Genomic DNA, 21,841 nt, shown 5'->3' with positions numbered 1-21,841 from the left:
GGAATTTGAGGAGTTTTGGAGGGGGACTCACTTTCCTGCGCGCTTTTTGGAAATCCCTGGAAACGTTTGCTTTTTATAGTTATCGTGTTAATATTTGGCGGGGGGAAAGTCTGTAACAACGTCCTCCTGGTGCGTCGACGTGTTGCAGCCGTGCGTAAATGTCTTTTTATCCTGACTACAACTCCCATGATTCTTAGTTGCTGTCGTGCGCCCAGCAGTCAGCCACTCAGCTGCAGGTAAACAAAACTGTCTGATAGAGGGCCAAACAAAGCGTACGCGCGGTTTGCTGCTCCCTGTCGTGCATTTTTAATCGCGCGCAGGATGTCACCGGGAGGGATCTTACAGGTTTGGTGTTTGGTGTCCAATTAACTGAAACTGCTGCTTTCACACGAGACTAAAAGAGAGGCGTGGAAGAAGCGAGAGAGAAGCGACTGAGCGGAGAAACGCGTCTATCCATCCATCCATCCATCCTGCAGCGGGGGATCCACCTGACTCCGTATCTGCGCGTGATGCATTGCAGCACTTTAGGGGAAATGGTTGTGGTTAGCCTAATTATGAGAATAGAGCATCTGATCCGAGATGTAGGTTGGGTTCTTTAGCTACAGTCCCTTTCATTTGTGCTGGATTCCGCAACAACATCCAAGCTGGCGACCTGCATCATGGGCCCCATCATGCAGGAGCGCACAGCAGGCACGACGCTCAAACGCGCTGTTTCCAAAGACAAAATCCGGGTGAAAAACACTGAAAATGCGGGGCCAGTGACCAGGTAAGTGAAGAAGTAGCGTTACATCGTGCCTTGTGTTAATATCATGTGTTTCTGATGGTGTATGGTCCCGTATCAACAGTTCAAAGAAAGGCAACAAGGTGAAGAAAGCAGCGACAGTGAAAAACGGCCTCCCAGGACCTGGTCAGGAAAAGGACGCAGCTGCTCCAGTGCAAAAGGTACTTTATTTCGAGTGCGTAATTGAAGGCCCCCATTAGGTTATACTGTTACTGTAAAAGGAGAGCTAATTTTCCACATAATTGTTTTACAGACTGTACACTCCAAGGGTGTGAGGCTCAAGTCTGGAGCCTCAAAGAACACGAGCAAGCTGTCAAGGTACTTTACGCACTTTAGGAGGTCTATTACTACTTTACAAGGCCTGCCTAATAGGATAATTACAATAAATACAACATCACAACATCCCAGGAACCTGTGTCAGTGAATTCTCTTGCATGTAATACATAGTTAAAGGTATTATGATGTAGGTATAAAGGTATATATTAACTCTTGTGGGCTTTAAGTCATTGTTACCTCATCAAAAACATACCCAGAGTTGTGTTTGGTTTGATTTACACATGTTCGAGTAACACTTTATTGTTAGTCTGTGTACATCCCCAGAGCGCAAAATGGTCTGTTCCACTTTGTGATCCTATAAAGCTATAGTTTTGAAGTTAAAAGCTCCTTTTACCTTTCAGCTCAGTAGAGATTTGCAAATCCAAATGATTCTACTGAAGGTGTATGGAGTTAAACAACAAGGTGGAGCAGTTTCTGTATTACCACATGGCATCACAAGGCGTGTTTTCTGAGAACTCAGCTTAAATATGCAGGGTAACATGAGCAAATTAAACAACACGCAACACCAGGTATGTTTTTGATTAGGAAACATTATAACAGGGGTGTCAAAGACACATCAAGGGCCACATCAGCAAAATGGCTGCTCTCAAAGGGCCAGATGTAAAATAAATCAAACTACTTTTTAACTTGTTAATTAACTGTTTCTGTATTTATTACTTATTCAAGTTATAAATACTGCATATACATTCGCCTAGATGTAAAAATGTGGCTGTGTAACTGTATCTCCTGATAAAACGACATTTTAAGACCATCATACCTTTTAATTTACCCTGTCGAGGGCCTCATAAAATGATGTGGAGGGCCACATTTGACCCCCGGGCCTTGAGTTTGACACATGTGCATTATAACATAGACAAGAAAATAGCATAATATGGGCTCTTTAAAAATCTAAAAAGCATGTTCAGCCATGTGTGTCAATGATATATGCTACATTGTTCAGGGATACCCCATGACCTCTTTTATTGGACCTGTAGTCTGTCTTGTAATGGTAATGCTCTTCTTCTCCTCATAGCCCTGAAGATGAAGGAGTTATAAGACCACAACTCCGAAAGCACTCGTCTTCTCACAGAAAAGAAGAAAAGCAAGAAATCCAGCGTTTGTCCCAATGCAGCATCGATATGAACCAGAAATGTGGGGCCATGGGGAAGAATCGACGTGCCCTGTCCTTGCCCCTCTCACCAATTTCTCCAGGCCTACGTCAGATGCCAGCACACCCCCTAACTCACTCTCCTGTCCCCACTCCAGAGGCCCTACAGCGTCATTACAACCAGAAGGAGGACGACACAGACAGCGCCAGTGATCTCTCTGATTCAGAAAGGCTCCCAATACTGCCGTCCCCCTGCACCCCCTGCACCCCTCCTCATCTCAATCTCCGCGCTGAAGTAATCAACACCCTTGATTTACCTCCAGACTTCCCCGGACCAAGAGGGACTGAAACAGATGACGAAGAGGATGACAATGAAAAAACAAGCTACAGCTACCCAGATTTCCTGCCTCCTCCATTTAACAGCTGGAGCTTAAGACAACTCGCAGTCTTCCTTCACACAGAAGGTCGCGGTGCACCTCGGCCTAAACCTGTGGGTCCTTTAGAGAAGTATCTAGAGAGGCTGCTGCAACTCGAGTGGCATCAAATCCAAACAGTTCAAGTGGAAAGCAATCGTCCTCCCGGGACAAAACAGAGACCTCAGGGGTTTCCCTCTGCTACTCTGGCTCACCCGCCCAGACCCCACACTGCCCCTTCATCCCGACTAAACTCCCCCAAAGGCGTCCGTCAAAACCAGAGAGGATTCCCATTCACTCCTGTCAACAACCCGCCATCTCCTGCCACGGCGTCGCGGTTCCCCGTGTGCCCGCATTGCCATATCCGATATCCTCTGTGTAATGGTAGCTGCTCCGCCTACGTCTACCAGCGGCACTCCAGACTCAGCCCCTTAATGGAGAGAAAAGCCAGACCTGGGGCGCCCATCAAGAGGAGCAGCAGTGAGACACGCACTAACTCCACTGAAGGCAGAAGTCCTGGGGGACCTCAAACTCCTGTCAGCCCGTCTGCAGCAAAGAGTCATCTCAAACACATGCAGGCAGCCGGCAATGCACGGAAACCATCCCAAGATGGTGACACTGATAAGAGGGCACCTGTGAGGAGGAGCCGTGTGCGGGCCAACTCTGAGACGGATGTGAAGAAGGAGCCTGCTGGGTTTAAAGCCACAAGTGCTGAGAAACATGCTTTAGCTGCCAGTAAGAGAGAGGCCCTCACTGTAAAGAAGGCAGAGAAGGACTGGCAGAGAGGAGAGGCAGGGGGTCAGCCCACCAAAACTGCCATAAAAAGAGCGGCTAAAGAGCCACAGTCCTCCAAAGCACCTCTAAGTAGTAAAAATAATGGCAAAACTAAAAATGTGCACTTTGTCTCAAAGTAATCTCTTTGGTTTATAGTGCTCTATAGGCTTGGGATGGCAGCACTTTTACACCTATGTTAAGACAAATAGGACTGTTTTGGTCACTTTATGGTAAAGAACACATATTATTCCAATAAAATAACTATAGGTTGCAGGATTCATTTTTTTTCCTCTTATGTTTTTAACTGTTACTACAGTAATAGTCTTTCTACAAATCTTGTTCGATCCTTGTTTTTTCATTTTAATATTTTACTTTAGGTAATAGGTTGAGCAAAGCTTAAGTAATGCACTATTATAACTAGACAGTAGTAGGGGCTTTGCCATATTGTGAAGGTTAGTGATAACTATAGGGTTTGTGCCTGACATTAGTGGTAATAATAATAATGCATAAGTCTTCCCATGCCTATAGCACTCACAAAGAGTTTACTCGCTACAGCTTGAAACTATGCTTGCTTTTTGTGTAATCTGTATGATACTAACACATTATAACTGTTGTACAGCAGTCTAAACCAGTCAGTAGAGTCCACTGCCTTTTAAAGGTCACAACTAACAAAGGATAAGCAGCTATAGTAATAACCCAGAAATAACATCATAAAACTTTCACTTACAATAGTTAAGTTAACGGGTCATGTACAGGAAACATCAAACCCAGAGTACAGCGCTTCTGCTCAGTCTTCTCTCTGTGTATGCTACTAATGTATGTACTATTGAACTAATGTACTAATAAGATTCAATACTTCTACTGCTATAACTACTTTCAGCGTAAGTACCTAATTGTTGCATTCAACGTAGTAACAGCATTTCACTCATCATCCAAAGCAACTGTAGCTGTTTTAGTGGAGTTTTGAATGTGGGAATGTGTGTGTTAAGATGTACATTATTTGATGTTGCTCTACTTTCTTTGGGACCTCGCGCTTTAACATAAATTTCAAAAATGAGGCGCAGTAAATGCTCATTTGCTGCAGTTATGTAATGATTTTCAAAAGTTCCAGTGAAATGGTCAGTTTTACAGTTTTTGTTACAAGGGCTTTTCATCTTTGAACAGCTTGAATTGTAGTCTCTGATACTGTATTTTGCCTACAGTCGATCTCTTTCTATTTATTGAAAATCGTGTAATGTTTGCTACAAATGTAAATGCATATTTTTCCAATTTTTATATATCATAGTTATATTTATGAAAATTGTCGTGGTTGACTTGTATCGATCATTTTGTCACTTATTTTGTTTGTATCATTGCACACTTAAGATGTTAATGTATTGTGAAAATGAATGTATGTATTATGTTCTCAGCTGTACCATCGATTGACTGAATGAGCCGTCACACGTCACCTTTGGGTGCCACCACAGATGATGTTCGATCACCTCCATTTTCCACTGCATACTTGACGTCTTATAAGACACTTGTGTTTACATTGGAGCGTCTTGAACATTTTCTCGTGCTGTACCACTTGATTTATGAAAACATCCAAATAAATGTTGTAAAATGTGTAAGAGTCATCGGTTTGTGTTGGCTGACTGACATGGAACTGAGACAAACTGTTCAAGATGGATGAGCTAAAGAGACTAGAAGGGAATTATCTCAAATTTCTCTTAACCAAACTTTGCCAGGAATCAAAGGTAAATAGGAACCATCTTTTGACGCCTACTCATAAAAAAGTGTAGTCTGCCATAAGTGTTGAAAGAACAGTGTTATCCTCTGAACAAGTTAATTTAACAGTGTTTGGATAAGGTGGTAGACAGGGTGAGGTTTGATTATTGGGAGCTGCATAATTGTACAGCTGTCCTACTGATGTATGACCTTTTTTCCAGCAGAACTAAACTTCAGGGGAAATAGAGCCATCTATCTCCGACTTAACACATCATGTCATGCACTTTCAACTTGGACACGCTCCCGCTAATCCTGCGTAGAAGATCTTTTGACATCGCCATACCATCTTTATCTTCAAAGTCACCTTGAGGGAGGCCGCCAAACTTGAAAGACATTTCTGTGCTCCTCCGTGGGAAGTGGAGGAAGCGACTCAATTAGGAACAACCGCCTCAGAAACTGTGTCACCGTAGTTACTTTATTTTAGTCAGATGAGCTTTACGTCGCAAAGAGGGCAATTGTTAAAAGCCTCATTGTTAGTAGCATCTGTAAATTTAAAAAATGTATTATGACTAAGAAAGGATTGTGGCTGTCAGATATATCAAAACACTTGTATTGTTCTAGTGTGTCATGTCCAAATCCTTTGAGTCCATAAGTGAAGATTCAGTGTCTTTGTTTCAGATGGATTATGTGCCCCATGGACCATAAATACAGCTAATGTTGTTTGAAAAGGTCAGGTTTGATTTTATTTCCTAATGATTTTAATTTTTGATTGCCAATAATAGGCTGATTTGTACCCACTGCCCTCTGAAGTATGGCAGTGCTCACATCTGTTGTCATAGTAACCATTTTAACAGAGAGTTTTTACGAGTGCACTTCACATGGCTTTGCTCTGTGGAAATGCCAGAATACTAATGACACTTTGATTTTCTATTAGATCTAAATGGACAAAGACATTCACCTTCACTCACACTTTAAAAGAAAAGGACTTTTGATGCTACAGCTGTGTCCACTTGGTGGCACTGAAGTCCTGTGTAGAGGTAAAGACCCCAGTCTCATTCCAAAATAAAACTTTCAGCCCCGATGTTCCCAGAAGCCTCCCATCCATGTTCTACCCAGGGCCAATCCTACGTGGCTTGTGTTATGTATAATAATAATAATAATTCTTTATTAACCAAAAACTGTATGTTTGTACTCACCCTGTGTACACTTAAAGAAACATACACAATATACAGTAAAATCAATCTGACCCTCTATAAAGAAAAGTAAAGATGCAATAATGGTTTCTGGACAAAAAGCAAAGATTAGATTCTCCTTCCTCCTTCTGTGATGAAGCCCATTAAGAGAAGACATTACACTGAGGTTTCAGTGCTTTTAGTCAGCAGGAAAAGAGCAACTGTCTGTCAAATCAGAGCTATCTGACAAAGTGCTGCTCCAGCCCCAGACAAAACCAAGAGCTCCCACCTGCCCAGCCTTGCTCCATAAGTAATAGATTTCACCTGTGTCCAGTGATGCTCATTCACCCAAATAAAACTCACAGCTTCAGCTGAAGACATTCAGGCTTAGAACTTTGCCATTGCACCCCAGCGTGCAACACAGAGTGTTATTTACTTATTTGGTTACAAGTTTGTTTATTTTTTATTATTTATTCATTTTTTTGGCCACACATGGTGCACGTCTGTCGCATGAGTTACCTTATCAGTCATGTTATGAGAGCCCCCCTGTGAAGTGAGCCCAGGTCTGTCTGCGCAGGTGAGCTCAGGTTTGTCTGCGCAGGTGAGCCCAGGTCTGTCTGTGCAGGTGAGCACGGGTCTGTCTGCGCAGGTGAGCCCAGGTCTGTCTGTGCAGGTGAGCACGGGTCTGTCTGCGCAGGTGAGCCCGAATCTGTGTTGTCCCAAAATCTTTTTCTCCTCCACCACCAGCGTGTACAGTCCTCACAGTGTATTTAGCCACAGGTGAAAGAAAAGACCACCACATACAGGTGAAGTGAGGTGTTTTCACTGGGCTCTGTCGCTTGAAGCCTGTTGTCATAGAAATAAGTTCTTTGTTCAGCTGATGGACCCTTACGTGGCTCATGGTGTTTGGGTGAATGATGCGTGGTGTTTGTGAATAACCCCAATCACCCAAAAGTAAAGTAAACAGAACTAAATCCAGTGCCTCTGGGGGGCGCTCCACTGAGCCACTACCACGTGTGAAATCGACCTGAGCTTGTTCTGCTCCTGCACAAAGACATCATGTTCATTTAAAGCGTATGTTTCAGTGCTCGTGTTTGTGATGAACCAGCAGTGGCTCAGCCTTGTTTATACTTGTATAAACTCTTCTGTTTTCTGTCTTTATCCAACTTAAAACTTATGCTGCATGACTCTGCTTAGCTCGGAATGGAAATGATGATGATCCGCCCCTGGGTATGTCTCGCACACGCACACGTCGCTTTACATGGATCTGATATTAAATTCCTACTTCAAAGTCTAATTGATTCTCATTTTCGAGAAATGGTGAACAGGCCATTTTGACTGGCTCCACTGGAAATTTCTCTGATTACAAAATGAATGTTAATAAGGCGCACACTGCACTGCGTCCTGTAGGTCATGTCATCTTTAGAAGGTTACAGCCATCAGTGCTGCTCACATATCAACCAAAAAGTCACAAAATGATTGGGACACACCAGCTTTACTCATATAGAACAGTGGGATATGGCGAGTTGACGTGATGTCCATTTTTGGCGTTATTACGTTAAATTTATTTCTAAATAACATTTTTCTTCTTCAAAAATTTAACTCAGTTGTGCACAAATATGTATCCCATAAAGTACATATAGTTTTAGAATGAAGTCGTGTTTGTGGTGTCCTGCAGTTACACTTTTCTTCAAAACATTCCCGAAAGAGTCATGTGTCAGAGACAGTCCATAAAGGCGTTGGGATAAAGGGAACCATTTTTACATTATTTAATAAAACTACACCTTTATCTCTACTTTGACAAAAATAAGAATACGATCATTATTTAATTTGGCTTGTACCTTAAACCCTTATCCTTATCCAAAGAGTGTCCTGAGGTGTGACATGAAAAATGACATATTTAAAAAGACAGTTACACAAAAACCAGGAGGAGCTCATCTGACATCTATGCACCAGGGGGCGCTCTGGGGTTAAGGATTTAAGATACAAGCCAAATTAAATAATGATCGTATTCTTATTATATTATGTGCCGGTTTGATGTTCTGCGACATGACAGCTGTATTTCGTGAGAACAATACCACTATAATTGTAAAAAAAAAGATATTATTTAAAATGAGACAGTTACATAATTATAAAACTAGCACTGGAGACATATTAAGTCATTTATTAGAATTTTTTGACATGGCAAATTTGTACGGTCACACATGGTCACATTTTTAAACAGCACGTTCAAGACGCTCAAAGCTCTTTACATCAAGGAACCACACACACATTCACACACACAATCACACACACATTCATATAGCAGTGTACACAGACACTGGGGGCGAGGTGGGTTAAGTGTCTTGCCCAACGACACAACAACAGCATTCATCTCGGGGAGCTGGAGTCGCACCGCCAACCTGTGGGGCAGTGGATTTGACCGCTCAACCAGTGATGTTTATGTCGAGAGCGGGAATTCAAACCACCAACCACTGAGTAAACACTTCAAACCAACTGAGCTGCAGGAATAAAACAGGACTTTCTATTTGTATAATCTATTTGTGAGAGTCCAGCGAGGGGCAGGAGAGGTCAAATGGCAAGACAAGTTCAAATGTCTCAAATTAAAATGTTAAAAATATTACAATGTGTTCTTTTTACAATTTCTTATTACATTGACAATATTTGTGTTCTTTTTCTTTTTTGTGTTCTCTTTTTTGTTTCTTTCCTTATTCTTTATTTGTCAGGGACCATGTACAAATTCATTAATCTTACAAAAAAAAAGTGATTTGTACCAGATTCAGCTACTGCTACTTTTAACTGCAGTCTCTGAGCAGGTGAACACACAGTAAAAACAACCTGATTATAGGTGGATCTGAGAGTTTTGGCCTGAGACTAGGAGGATAAACAGTAGGTCATATGTGGAATAACCACAGCATTGAAATATTTGCAAGACGCCTTGACTGTCAAAATTGTCAAGATATGTTCCTCGTGTGTCTTAGGGAAGAGATATTGTATCTGATTAAGTTGTGTACTTTTTTAGATGCTTTTTGAAAGACAAATTCTGGTCCAAATAAACCTCTAGGTACTTTGACTCTGTTACAATATTTATTTTTACTCCTTTTACAAAGATGTTCGGCATGTCTTTCATTTTGTTTGTTTTGGTAAACTACATACCGACTGTTTAGTGCCAGACATGAAAATTAGAGCCAGTTACCAATTTTGGCCATAGCTGAAGATAATGTGGTGGCCACTTGCTGCACATTCCTTCCATGTGTGTAGATGAGCATCCTGTGTACGTGATGATGTCTACATCTTTGCACATGTCTGGAAGGTTATTTATATATATAAAGAGATATGATTTTACCCAATACAGTGCATCAATGGAAAGATGGAAGTGACAGAGCTTGGACAGGAGGACAGAGTGGTTGACTGTGTCCAAGGCCTTTTGTAGGTCTAGAAACACAGCAGCCACTGTGCCCCTCTGTCCAGTCGAGCTCTAATGCTGCGTCAGGGAGCTGCAGGCAGATTCACTGGAGTGATTGATGCAAAAGCCAAATTGCATTGGATGCAATAAATTATTATTGTTTAAATGCTCTGTTAACTGTTCTTTAATTGTTATTTCCAGGATTTTTGATACTGCAAGTAATATACTAATACTATGGCTTTCTTACAATTGTTGTAGAACTGACTGTTTTTTTGAATTTTTTTTTAGATTTTGCTGCAAAGAAAAAAAAGTGTTATACCCCCAAATATCAAGGACCCATATACGTGTTATTAGTCCTATGTTGTTTTTGGATTTTGATTGGACCCTACACAAAAAGAGGAAATGTGCTTTGAAAGTTAAATGTAAAACATAAGAAAGAGGAAGAATATCAGCATCAGCTTCTCCTCGGCTCTGTCCTCAGATCTGAACAGCCTCTGTCCCACAAATGACCCTTGTGTCTAGACTGTCAGAAAGAATTCATCTTCGGAGGCTTCACTGTAAAACATTTATACAAATAGTTATTTTTTTCCTGCTGTTGCTAGTTCCCACGTGGCACCGCCAGCCCCTAGTTTATTAAAAATGAAACATTTTCTCAAAAATGTAATCTAAATCAAATACATGCACTTTAATGTACAGCTTTTCCCCCTTTTAAACGTTCTTACATGAACCACCTGTGACCTGCTGACCTGAAGGTCTTAGAGCATCTTCTGTTTTTTAGGACTGAAACATGCTAATCTTATAATCACAACTAAGCAATTATTCATAGGCTCGTCAACAAATTAACTGACTTGAAGAGAAGACAGTGAAGAGAAGAGGACCCCAAACCTACTGTGTCTGTAAATGTGTCCCATCAGGAAGTCATCAAGAGGTTTATTTTAGTTTCATCTGGGTCAAATTGAGTAAAAATCTCATATTCACTGGGCTTTTGTACACTAAACAAGTAAATGATTAATCAAAAGAATAATTGCCTTTTAGCGCTGGACAAGATCACTGATTTACAGAAAGTTTTAAAAAAATCAACAATGAAACAGGATCAAACAAGTAAATTAATCAACAGAAAACAAATAGAGAACTGTGTGAGAGCACCCCCTGTCCTTAGACACTCCTCCTCGACAACGAAAAACTCAAAAAACCCAGTGGGAAAAGAGAAACTTTGAGAAGAACCATACTAAAACTAAACCCACTAAATCAGGACTATACCAGAACTAAACCAGGTCTAAACCAGGAGTAAACCAGGACTAAACCAAATCTAAACCAGGTCTAAACCAGGACTAAACCAGGAATATACCAGGACTATACCAGGACTAAACCAGGTCTAAACCAGGACTAAACCAGGACTATACCAGGACTATACCAGGACTAAACCAAGACTAAACCAGGGCTACACCAGGACTAAACCAGGTTTAAACCAGGTCTATACCAGGGCTAAACAAGGACTAAACCAGGACTAAATCAGGACTAAACCGGGACTAAACCAGGACTAAACCAGAACTACACCAGGACTAAACCAGGACTAAATCAAATCTAAACCAGGACTAAAGCAGGACTAAACCAGGACTAAAACAGGACTAAACCAGGACTAAACCAGGACTATACCAGGACTAAACCAAGACTAAACCAGGGCTAAACCAGGACTAAACCAGGGCTAAACCAGGACTAAACCAGGACTAAATCAGGACGGGCAGCTGCAGATGTGTCCAGGACTAATGCACATCCATTTGCAGATAAAGTTCAATTCTGTAGGACCAGAGCTCACTCAACAAAGGGACAGAGGGGCGCTTATCCAGGGTAGAGTAGGGGTCATCCTCCACAGAACAGGATCAGGGTGTCGGAGGGACAACTAGAGTCCAGTCATCACCGTAGCAAAACAATCATTGCAGCCCTAAATGTGTAAATCCACATCAAAATATTGTATCATTTTTGTTACATTTGCCCTGTTTTTCCGGAGAACCACTTAACTGTGGATTTTTAACCGTCTGATGATCAAAAGCACTACAGCCTTGTGAAGTACTTTGCCATTTTGGATACTTTTTATAATGCTTTTCAGGTGACCTTTCTTCAAAGCGCTCCTCTTCTCTACGTGCTGTTTCTTGACCCTTTTGAAATTAAGAGTGAGACGTTTGACATGGTTCACTGTCTCCATGTCTGCGGGCTCATTTGGGCACGTCTCCGGAGATGTTAATGCCACCTGTTTGTTGTTTTTCTTTCCTCTTAAACTTTGTGCCCTGCTGAGTGTAACAGGCCTGCAAATCACCTGGCTCTGGACCGCAAAAGGGTTTTCTTGTAAAACAGTGCAGGAGGCCAAGACAAATAGAAAGTAAAGTGGTAGCCTATTTAACGTTACCTCTGCACATTTCGTCTTTACACCTGGACCGTAGATCACCTGCTATGGTCAATACCTCATGTTGGGGTGCATGCTGGGTACTCTAGTTTAGATACAAGAGAAACCAGTTTAAACAGCCATTTGGCCATTAAAATGAGAAGTAAAATATGTGTTTATCACTGATACTGGAACATTTAACACCAGATCATATGACTGCATAATGCTGAGGATTTACCGCACCAAAAGTGAGACAGGAAAGAGAGTTTTTAGGTGTTTTACTTCACAAAAACAGAATGCGCTCCAAGGAAAAGCAAAATTGGGGACACAATCACAATTTAACAATCTGGTATTGAACTTTTATACACACACCTGCCCCTATTTTTAATGTTTTATATGGACTTTTATTCACACACTTGCACCAGTTTTTTATGTTTTTTTTTTTAATTTTTTTATGTGGACGTGTATACTTGCTTGTTTTGTCTATTTTTCTGCTTGTATTGTATTTTAAACAGGGCGCGCATAAAAAAGAGAGTCCAAATGCTCACATCGGAAGAAAGACATATATAGTTACATTATTTACGTTATACTGTTGTCAGGATTTGGTTTTTTTTGTGTGTTCTGTGCTGTTTTCCCCCCTCCCTTCACCTCGCCTTCACCTGTGAGTACTAAAGGACTGAAGACCCGACACTCTGGGCCAGATCGTCTTGTCACCTTCCAGTATTTTCTTGTCACCTTCCTGTTTTTCTGCATGTCGCGCTCCGGTTTATTTGTGCGTGCATCCACCGCGATCCCCGTCCCTGGAACCACTCTGCACCTCCGTCTCCGACCCAGCTCTCCACGACCGCTACGAACACCTCAGCCTCAGATTCAGCTCGCCTCGACCGGTACGAACACCCCAGCCTCTGACCCTGCGACCCACGACCAGCTCAAAGACTACTGCCTACGACACCGCTCCCAACTGTCTGCTCTGTCTACCTTCATTTACATTCCTGTATCTGCAAATAAACTCTGTCGAACTGTTTACCTGGGTCTGTATCTTTGGTCCCACCATCAGTCTTTACGACAATTGTGATGTGAATTATGTGTGCTAGTTTGAAATAAATACATATACTAATACTTATATGTAACTATTTATTGAGGGACCTTATTTTTATAGCTTTTATGCTTTTTCCATTTGGCACTTTTTGTGTTTTGTCCCTTATGGAAACTCGTAAAGTACTCGTGGTATGGCTGCTGTAAATAGTGATTTTTATAGACTGCTGTAAATACCAATACATATATTAAAACAGGCATGTTCAAATGGTAAATGGTCATGTATTTATATAGTGTTTTCCACCGGTCACCCATTCACACATTTATACACCGGTGTACGCAGACACTGGAGCGAGATGGGTTAAGCGTCTTGCCCAAGGACACAACAACCGTATTGATCTGTGGGAGCCGGAATCGCACCGCCAACCTGTGGGTCGTTGAATTTGACAGCTCTACCAATGATATTTATGTCGAGAACGGGATTTGAAACCGCCAACCCCTGGATCAGTTCGGAAAATTTCATTATGTCTTGAAATTTTGAGCTTTTTTATTCTATTTCCACCAAAGTCAATGCCATAAAAAACTACCAAACATTCTTCCAAATTTTCCAAAGGACTCCACCCAGAGCAGCTGATCCATTTATACAAAATAAATATTCAAATCTTATAACAAGGTCTTAACAAAAGCGCAAACCTTGAGGGTGTGTCATGTTCCCGCGAAAGCACACACACACACACACACACACACACATAGACACACAGTGAAGGTTGCAATCATCTCCCAACTCCTGAGAAAAAACAACAGAATGTGGTCTTCATTTGTGAGGAATTCTCTCCGTTCAGGGAATGTGCCAGTGATTTGGGGTATGGCACCAAAACCTTGTCTTATGGGAATTTGGGAAGGGACCAGAGGCCAGTCAAAAGTCAGGCAGATTTAAGATGAAGACACATTTCAGGCATAACTCAGCGAGAGCAAACAGAACGGACCGGGGCTCGGACCAGGTGGAAGATGTCAGATTTTATACTAAAACTTCGCTAAAATATAACACAGGGATATTGCACTGGACAGATTCAATATACTCACAAATTCAATTGGATAGAATGGATCTAAATGTGGCTATAGTGTGGACCGCTGAAAAACTACACAAGCCAATATCTGAGGGAAGTAGCTTGGTGAATATGCTTTTTGATAGTTTGAATTGATGTATTCTTGTTTTTAAAGAGTTTTTCTCAGTCCGTTTCAGCAGGTATCACTTTAACGTTCCACAGTTTGGCATTAACTTTGTCTACGTTACCCATACACCGTATAAAGAAGTGAACAATGAAGCTCATCGAGGCACAATAGCGAAATAAAAACACCAGGATCTTGTAGAGCTGGTTAATATGACCCTTTTAAGACCAAAATGACGAGTCTGACAGCGGCAATTACAGAGAGAAAGGCGACAGTTTTCTAATGTAAACCGAATTGGACACACAATTTATACCATTTTATATATACAGTCTATGATGTTACCGCTAGTGTTTGTATTGTTCAGTTGAATATCATGACTTCTGACCATCAGCGGGGTATCCTGTCCACAGATGTGACCTGGTAGACATGTTTAATGCTTTTCTGGAGCCCACCATAATATAAATTATATTACTTAGGGTTTCATTGATTCTGATTGCTTGTTAGAAATTAAAACTGTCTTCATTAAATAAGCTATTTCGCTTTTTGAAATATAGGTAGTTTGAAACCCTCAATACTCAAGCACCTTTGGCGGTAAAAATAGTTCTTGATGTACGAGGGGCTGCACGGTGCTTTCTGGCCTAGTGTCAGTGAAATAAAGGCTGCAGGAAAGGGGCATAGAAAGAGGAAATTGGTTTTGGATGCTTCGGGACCATGGTTTGTTTTCAGTACACTGATTTCAACTAAGCTGTAGGTAACTCTCATAAAAAAGTGCTGCCAGTAAAACGTGTCCTACCTGCACTATGGGCTAAGCCTGCACAACATGATTATCACATAAAACCCAGTGTAATTGAGTCAAAGATTTGTAGAGATTGGACGTTTGGAAGTGATTTGGACTGTTTTTTTTCACTAAACCGCAATCCAAATCCAATCCGTTCCTGAAGAGTTTGCTAAGACCACCGAGATCGTCAGGAATGCAACCAGCCTTCATCACCACTTAAATCTAATTTGGAAATGGTTTAATTCAGTCTTAAATAAAATGATAAAATTGTAGGCTTTTGGTTTTGTTAATGTGGTAGTGGAGTACCTGGCCTGTTATTCAGACAGGTGTTAAGTGATTTAGTGTGTCATCATTGACTTTGACTGTCTCTACAAACATTCCTACTTCGTGATTTTGTTTGCACTTTAAGAAGCACTGCCCTGGGGACCTACACAACAGTCTGACGGCTAATGTGTCTAAACCTATTGCATACAACATGTCAACATACTGCTATTCTTCTGTATGAGAAAGGTCCAGAGTTGGTAGGTGGTTTATCCATTCCAATATTACATTAAACAGGCAGTAAATGGTAAACGGTCACATTTTTACACAGAGATTTTCCACCTTCAAGTCACTCAAAGCGCTTTACATGAAGGAACCACACACCCATTCACATAGACATTCATACACCAGTGTACACAAACATTGGAGTGTCTAGCCCAGAGGTGCCCCAACTTTTTCTTATCGAGGGCCACATCTCAAAACATATTAAAAAGCGGAGGGATCAATGCAGTGCGGTGCTTTACACACAGATTTGATAGAGCCGCTGTATATTAACCCTTTAAGGACCGAGCACACTATAGACCAGCACAGCTCGCCTAGACTTTTATTCTTTTTTTAGCCATAAAAATCATGTTAAATGAAGTATCAGAATGTACTGCACTTTTTCACATAACTACCTCTATTTTACATATCCATCCGTGTTTTTTCTTTGACGTGTTGAATAAGTGACTGTGAAAATCCCCGCGGCACACAGATTACCGTAATGACAGTAAAATATTTAAAGAGCCTCATGCCTCTGCTTTGAGACGCCGTTCACAATTGGTTGCAGAGTTACGGTAATGGAAAGTCCGCAACCGAGCTCTATTGGCGATGATAGCATCCGCCCTATAGGGTTAATAACACATTCATTTTAGGTCTGTATCACAATGCAACGTGATGTTTGAGGTTATAGTGGTAGAATAAGTTTCATTTGCTCTTAAAAGTACTGCTTATGATCAGTGGGGTTCAGCAGGAGGCCTGAGGGACAATAAAAACAGGTCTGTGGGCTGCATTTAGCTTAGCATAGTAGTTTAGCATAGTTTGGATACTCCTGGTGCACCCCAAGGACACGCCTTCAACTGTGGGAGCCGGAATTGCACCGCCAACCTGTGGGTTAGTGAATCCGACCACTCTACCGATGATGTTTACGTCGAGAGCAGGATTCGAGCCACCAACCCTCAGATCAGTGGACAAACGCTCTACCAACTGAGCAGTAATACACATTTTTCCAGTGGATTATGCATTTGCGTCCTCAGGTGTGCAAGATGGTTGTTGTGTTGGTCGAAAGGGCGGTTGGCGCAGACTGGGAGCCTCATTTCCAACAAATCAGAGGTTATTTACCACCCATATGTGAACAGTATGTCCAGCAGTAGCTCTTTAAAAAGTCTGTCAAGTGTTTGAAGCATAATATATTGTTATTCCATCTGTCAAGTTGAAATGTAACTCACAATACCATTCAGGGTGTGCATTTTCCACGAAACTATTTAGCACATTAAACAGGCTTAGACCATGGCTTAAACGCACACTTTTGTCTATACATCACAACAAGGAATGGGGCAGTATGGCATTGAAAGGAAAAACATGTAGTCTGCGTTATGTATTGCTACATAAATAAATTAAAAGCATAAAAAATAGGCACATATGGATTGAAAGAGACAGGGTTTTGAAAAATTGCAAGGTTATGAAATCGAGGGTTATTATGAAACAGGTTTACTCTGGATGTTCTTACTTGCAAAGCAGGATTGTGCTGTAAACAAATCTCATTATAATTTAAACTATTAAAATTACATTACTTATCTATACAAATGTAATTGAAGGCAGTTTTAAGTGACAGTGATGTGATAAGAATGAAAATGTAAAGCACTTCCCCTGTTGGAAAGTCACTGTTCTGACTTCAATTACAATCATTTAAAATTGTATTTTATCTTTTGGCCATATCACCCAGCTCTATTTGCAACTGATGTCATCAACATAAGATCTGAAACTTGTTAGGCTTGAATCTGAGCTTTATTTTAACACTATCTGACCATAAATAACTAACTTAGCTACAACTACACCAGGTGAGCTAATCTGTGCTGCTAAACGTCCCTCTCAAATAATATTACAGTCCCGAGCTAACATTAGCCAAAAGTTTTTTTTCACTCTGACCTTTTGTTGAAATTCAAACTCCTAAACAGGGCCATGCATGCTTGTATTGATTACAGGCTCCTGAAATTGTGTTCTGAACACTCCCAGTGTGACTGCTAAGTATCAATTGCTTACTGGTTATTTACATTATTTGTGAATAATGTATACTGAACAAAAATCATTGGTTCATGAACTCAAAGATTTGAGAAGCACGTACATCTGTTTTAGTTTTTAGCTCTGTCAATACAGTCGAATTCCATCCTAAAGATATTGATACTGTGATGTTTTAATACTGCAGTACTGCCATAGACTGTACAAAGAAGTGGACTACGGAAGCCCACCCGTTGCATCTGACTCCCGTCAAATGGAGCTTATCGAAGCTAACAGTTATTGGGGTGAATTTGGAGCCAAGTTCAATATTTGGATTTCCGACCACAAGTATCGTAGCTGCAAACCGCCCCAGTGCCTGCTGCAGGTCCTGGTTCCCTCAGGACATCATCATCTGCAAATAGCAGAGATGAGATCCTGTGGTTTCCAAACAGGACCCCCTCCTGTTCCTGGCTGCGCATACAAATTCTGTCCATAAATACAATGAACAGAACTGGTGATAAAGGGCAGAGTCCAACATGCACCGGGAACAGATCTGACTTACTGCGGGCAACGCGAAAACAGCTCCTGCTCCGGTCCAACAGGGACAGGACAGCAAAGTGCCCCACAAAGGGCCCTTTCCAAATCCACAAAACACATGTGGACTGGTTGGGTAGACTCCCATGAAACTTCGAGCACCCAGTGGAGAGTGTAGAGCTGGTCCACTGTTCCACGACTGGGACAAAAACCACACTGCTCCTCCTGAACAGCCCACAGCAGGCACTGGGGCGGTTTGCAGCCGAGTGTTAAGTGTTTTGGATGAGAATCAGCTCCTCCAAATCTGAGACCATGGTCCTAGACCGGAAAAAGGTGGTTTGCCCTCTTCAGGTGGGTGGGAAGTGTCTGCCTCAAGTGGAGGAGTTCAAGTATCTCGGGGTCTTGTTCATGAGGGAAGGATGCAGCATGAGATTGACAGCCGGATCTGTGCAGCATCTGCAGTGATGCGGTCGCTGTATTGGACCGTTGTCGTAAAGAAGGAGCTGAGTCTAAAGGCAAAGCTCTCGATTTACCGGGCAATCTATGTTCCTACCCTCACCTATGGTCATGAGCTTTGGGTAATGACTGAAAGGACAAGATTCAAGTGGCCGAAATGGGTTTCCTCTGCAGGGTGGCTGGGTGCTCCCTTTGTGATAGAGTGAGGAGCTCAGTCTCACATTACGAGGATCCAGCTGAGGTGGCTCGGGCATCTTTTCAGGATGCCTCCTGGACGCCTTGCTAGGGAGGTGTTCTGGGTATGTCCCACTGGGAGGAGGCCTCGCGGAAGACCCAGGACACGCTGGAGGGACTCTGTCTCTCAGCTGGCCTGGAAAGGCCTTGGGTTTCCACCGAAAGAGCTGGAGGACATGTCTGGGGTGGGGGAAGTCTGGGAGTCCCTGCTGTCCCCTAATAAGCAGAAGAAAATGTATGGATAGGTGGAAGTATCATAGCAACCAAAGAGCCAATCTAGTGCGAGGCTATTGAAGGTAACGCCCCACACTGTTGGTTTAGCAGGGAGCAGGCGCATAGCAGTGCTTTAAATCAAACCTGTTGCTAAGACTAGTGGGAGCAACCTTGGAGCAAGATTTGTCTAAGATGTGTTTATATTATTTTCATAGCTTTACAGACACAATAGCGAAATAACCAGAGTCACGTAGAGCGTTTTAACACAAACATTTTAAGACCAAAATGATGAGTCTGACAGCAGCAGTTACAGAGAGAGGAGCCACAGTTTTTCAATAGAAAATGAACTGGTGTTGATGGAGCCTGAAGTGCGCCCATGATCAGAAAACGGCTCGCAGATTCGGTATGTCCATTTATATATGCAGTCTATGAGTTTCGCTTAAAATGTGTTATTGGACAAGTAGATTAGACGACACTGGCTCTCATTCATCTCAGTCGTTTGAACCCTTCCCTTTGTCGGTGATAACACTGTGTACAGTTACATCAAAGTAATGTGAGTCTTCAGGGCTCGGGCAGACAGATTCTGCTTCTGTCTGCCAAAGATCAGTAAATTAAGCTACACTTCAGCTGCTGCTGCCATTTTTAAGAGGTGTTTGAAGAAAATGTTACTTGTATCAGATTGCAGATAAACGAGACAGCTATACATTTTATATACAGGGCAGTAAATCAGAGGAGCACATCATGTATTCAGTTGCTATGTGGGATATGCAGTATCACTTAACCACCAGTTTTTCCATTTCTTTATACCTTTCCAAAAATGTGTAGTATTTTTTAGTCTTTTTCTTATTTTTCATATTTTTCTTATTTCTCTTGTGAGGTGTAAATGGAAAAATTGGGGAAATAAAAACAATAATTCAAACGTAAAAAGCTGTATTTAATATCAGTTTTGGCGTACCAGAAAAATTACATCTTATAAGCAGTGACAGAACATAGGTCTGTCACGATAACACATTTTGAAGCCCGATCCATCGCTACAGAGAAATATTACGATAAACGATAATATTGAAACTACTTAATGTCACTGATTACGATTAAAATAAAGAAATGTTGATACATCTCTCTACAAACACTGTACCAACTAAGCTACTGTCGCCCTAGTACATTATTAAACAGGTACTTTAATACTTTTACTTCAGTTGATCTTTTAATGTGATACTTTTACTTGAGTATTTTTTCGCTCTGGTATGTGTACGTTTAATTACGTAACAAAATTGCATACTTTTTCTACCACTGCTCGCAAGATTGTTGTGATAAGTTGGACCTGGAGAATTGACATGAAGTTCAGCCTAAAGCAAAACGCCCTGAAGTACTACATCTGTTGACTGTCATGAAGTAAACTGTGTGTGACAAATGTGGACCGAGACAGCGAAGGAAAATACTGTGGTTATGTTTTCCTACAAACTTATGGAAAGCTGCCAGAGTTTAAAGATGTGCCTTTTAGCTCCGGTAGAAGTGATACTAGGATTTCTAAACCAAAAACCACAGCCTGCGGGGGACTATAGGCTTTTACTAATCCATCTTATGTAATACGTTTGTGTAGTTTGATTCTCCATTACAGTGAACGTGGTAGAGTTTTGCATAACCAGCATAACCTTATTTATTGAGGCTGGCGCTTCTTCAGTTCTGGTCAGATTACTGCTGGACACTGCGTTATATCTGTCTGAAGGGAGGAAAGAACTAACACAGCTATTTGTTTACAGTTTCAGTTAGTTTCAGTGTAGTTCGGTCAACTGAACTACACTGAGAACTGTACACGAGTCATATTCATGTAGATTAGGGGCCTCAACGATTATGTAAAATATGACACAGTACACACTTAATGTAGTTTAACAGACCGAGCCAACAAACAGAAACTGTAAACAAACAGAAGTGTTAGTTTCAGTGGACTGTGCAAGTGCATTGGTGTAGTTGTGTGCTTCAGTGTAGTCGTGCGCTTCAGTGTACGCGTGTGCTTCAGTGTAGTCGTGTGCTTCAGTGTAGTCGTGCGCTTCAGTGTAGTTGTGCTTCAGTGGACTCGTGTGCTTCAGTGTAGTCGTGTGCTTCAGTGTACTCGTGTGCTTCAGTGTACTCGTGTGCTTCAGTGTACTCGTGTGCTTCAGTGTACTTGTGCGCTTCAGTGTAGTCGTGCGCTTCAGTATACTCGTGTGCTTCAGTGTTGTCATGTGTTTCAGTGTTGTCGTGTGCTTCAGTGTTGTCATGTGCTTCAGTGTTGTAGTGTGCTTCAGTGTAGTCGTGTGCTTCAGTGTACTTGTGAGCTTCAGTGTAGTTGTGCTCTTCAGTGTGTCTGTTTGCTTCAGTGTGGTCATGTGCTTCAGTGAGTTTTTCTTTAACTTTTGAAATTGTGTTTATTTCTATAATTTTAGCCAGTATAGACTCCAGTGCTTTTATTGTTAAAATCTGACCAAAAACAGTACATTCTTGTTTGACAGTTATGATGCAGTTCGATGATTTATGGAATATTGCAGCGACACAAAGACATTGATGTTGTTAAAATGTTCTTCTGTCTTGAGCGCAAACACTAACTCTATTCACATTTGGGTATGGAGATACATAACTGTCAGCTGCACGCTAACACTTGTGACTTAACGTAACTCTTATGGTTTGAAGGGGTTCCCTGCTGTTGCACAACCTGAAGCGGGATCTCATCCATCACTATAGACTCAACAGGCTGCTGTGTGCGGCTGGTCGGGGGCAGTGTTTTACATAGAGAGTGTGCGGGGGCGTGGACTTGAGACTTCCCCCCCAAAATCCTGAAACTTACATCTCCTTAGTGCAAACAGAGTGAGTT

General features: G+C 41.6%; 1 protein-coding gene across 1 annotated transcript; it reads left to right on the top strand.

Annotated features, from left to right (window-relative positions):
• The first annotated feature begins 252 nt into the window (after nt 1-252).
• fam217ba (family with sequence similarity 217 member Ba) lies at nt 253-4,999 on the top strand. Its single transcript, XM_033970114.2, has 4 exons — nt 253-766; nt 846-942; nt 1,035-1,099; nt 2,130-4,999. The coding sequence occupies exons 1-4, from the start codon at nt 660-662 to the stop codon at nt 3,529-3,531; spliced, it is 1,671 nt and encodes a 556-aa protein (XP_033826005.1). The 5' UTR covers nt 253-659; the 3' UTR covers nt 3,532-4,999.
• The last annotated feature ends 16,842 nt before the right edge of the window (nt 5,000-21,841 follow it).

The sequence above is a fragment of the Periophthalmus magnuspinnatus genome, chromosome 7 (genome assembly GCF_009829125.3).
Source record: "Periophthalmus magnuspinnatus isolate fPerMag1 chromosome 7, fPerMag1.2.pri, whole genome shotgun sequence".
NCBI lineage: Eukaryota > Metazoa > Chordata > Actinopteri > Gobiiformes > Gobiidae > Periophthalmus > Periophthalmus magnuspinnatus.
The sequence above is the reverse complement of the archived record's forward strand: the minus strand, read 5'-3'. Positions and strand labels throughout refer to the sequence as shown.

Bases quoted from the DNA above. Each gene is read 5' to 3' on its own strand.
- fam217ba (XM_033970114.2), top strand. From the start codon at position 660: ATGGGCCCCATCATGCAGGAGCGCACAGCAGGCACGACGCTCAAACGC. The intron at 943-1,034 runs GTACTTTATTTC...ATTGTTTTACAG, and splicing joins CAGCTGCTCCAGTGCAAAAG to ACTGTACACTCCAAGGGTGT. The intron at 1,100-2,129 runs GTACTTTACGCA...TTCTCCTCATAG, and splicing joins AACACGAGCAAGCTGTCAAG to CCCTGAAGATGAAGGAGTTA.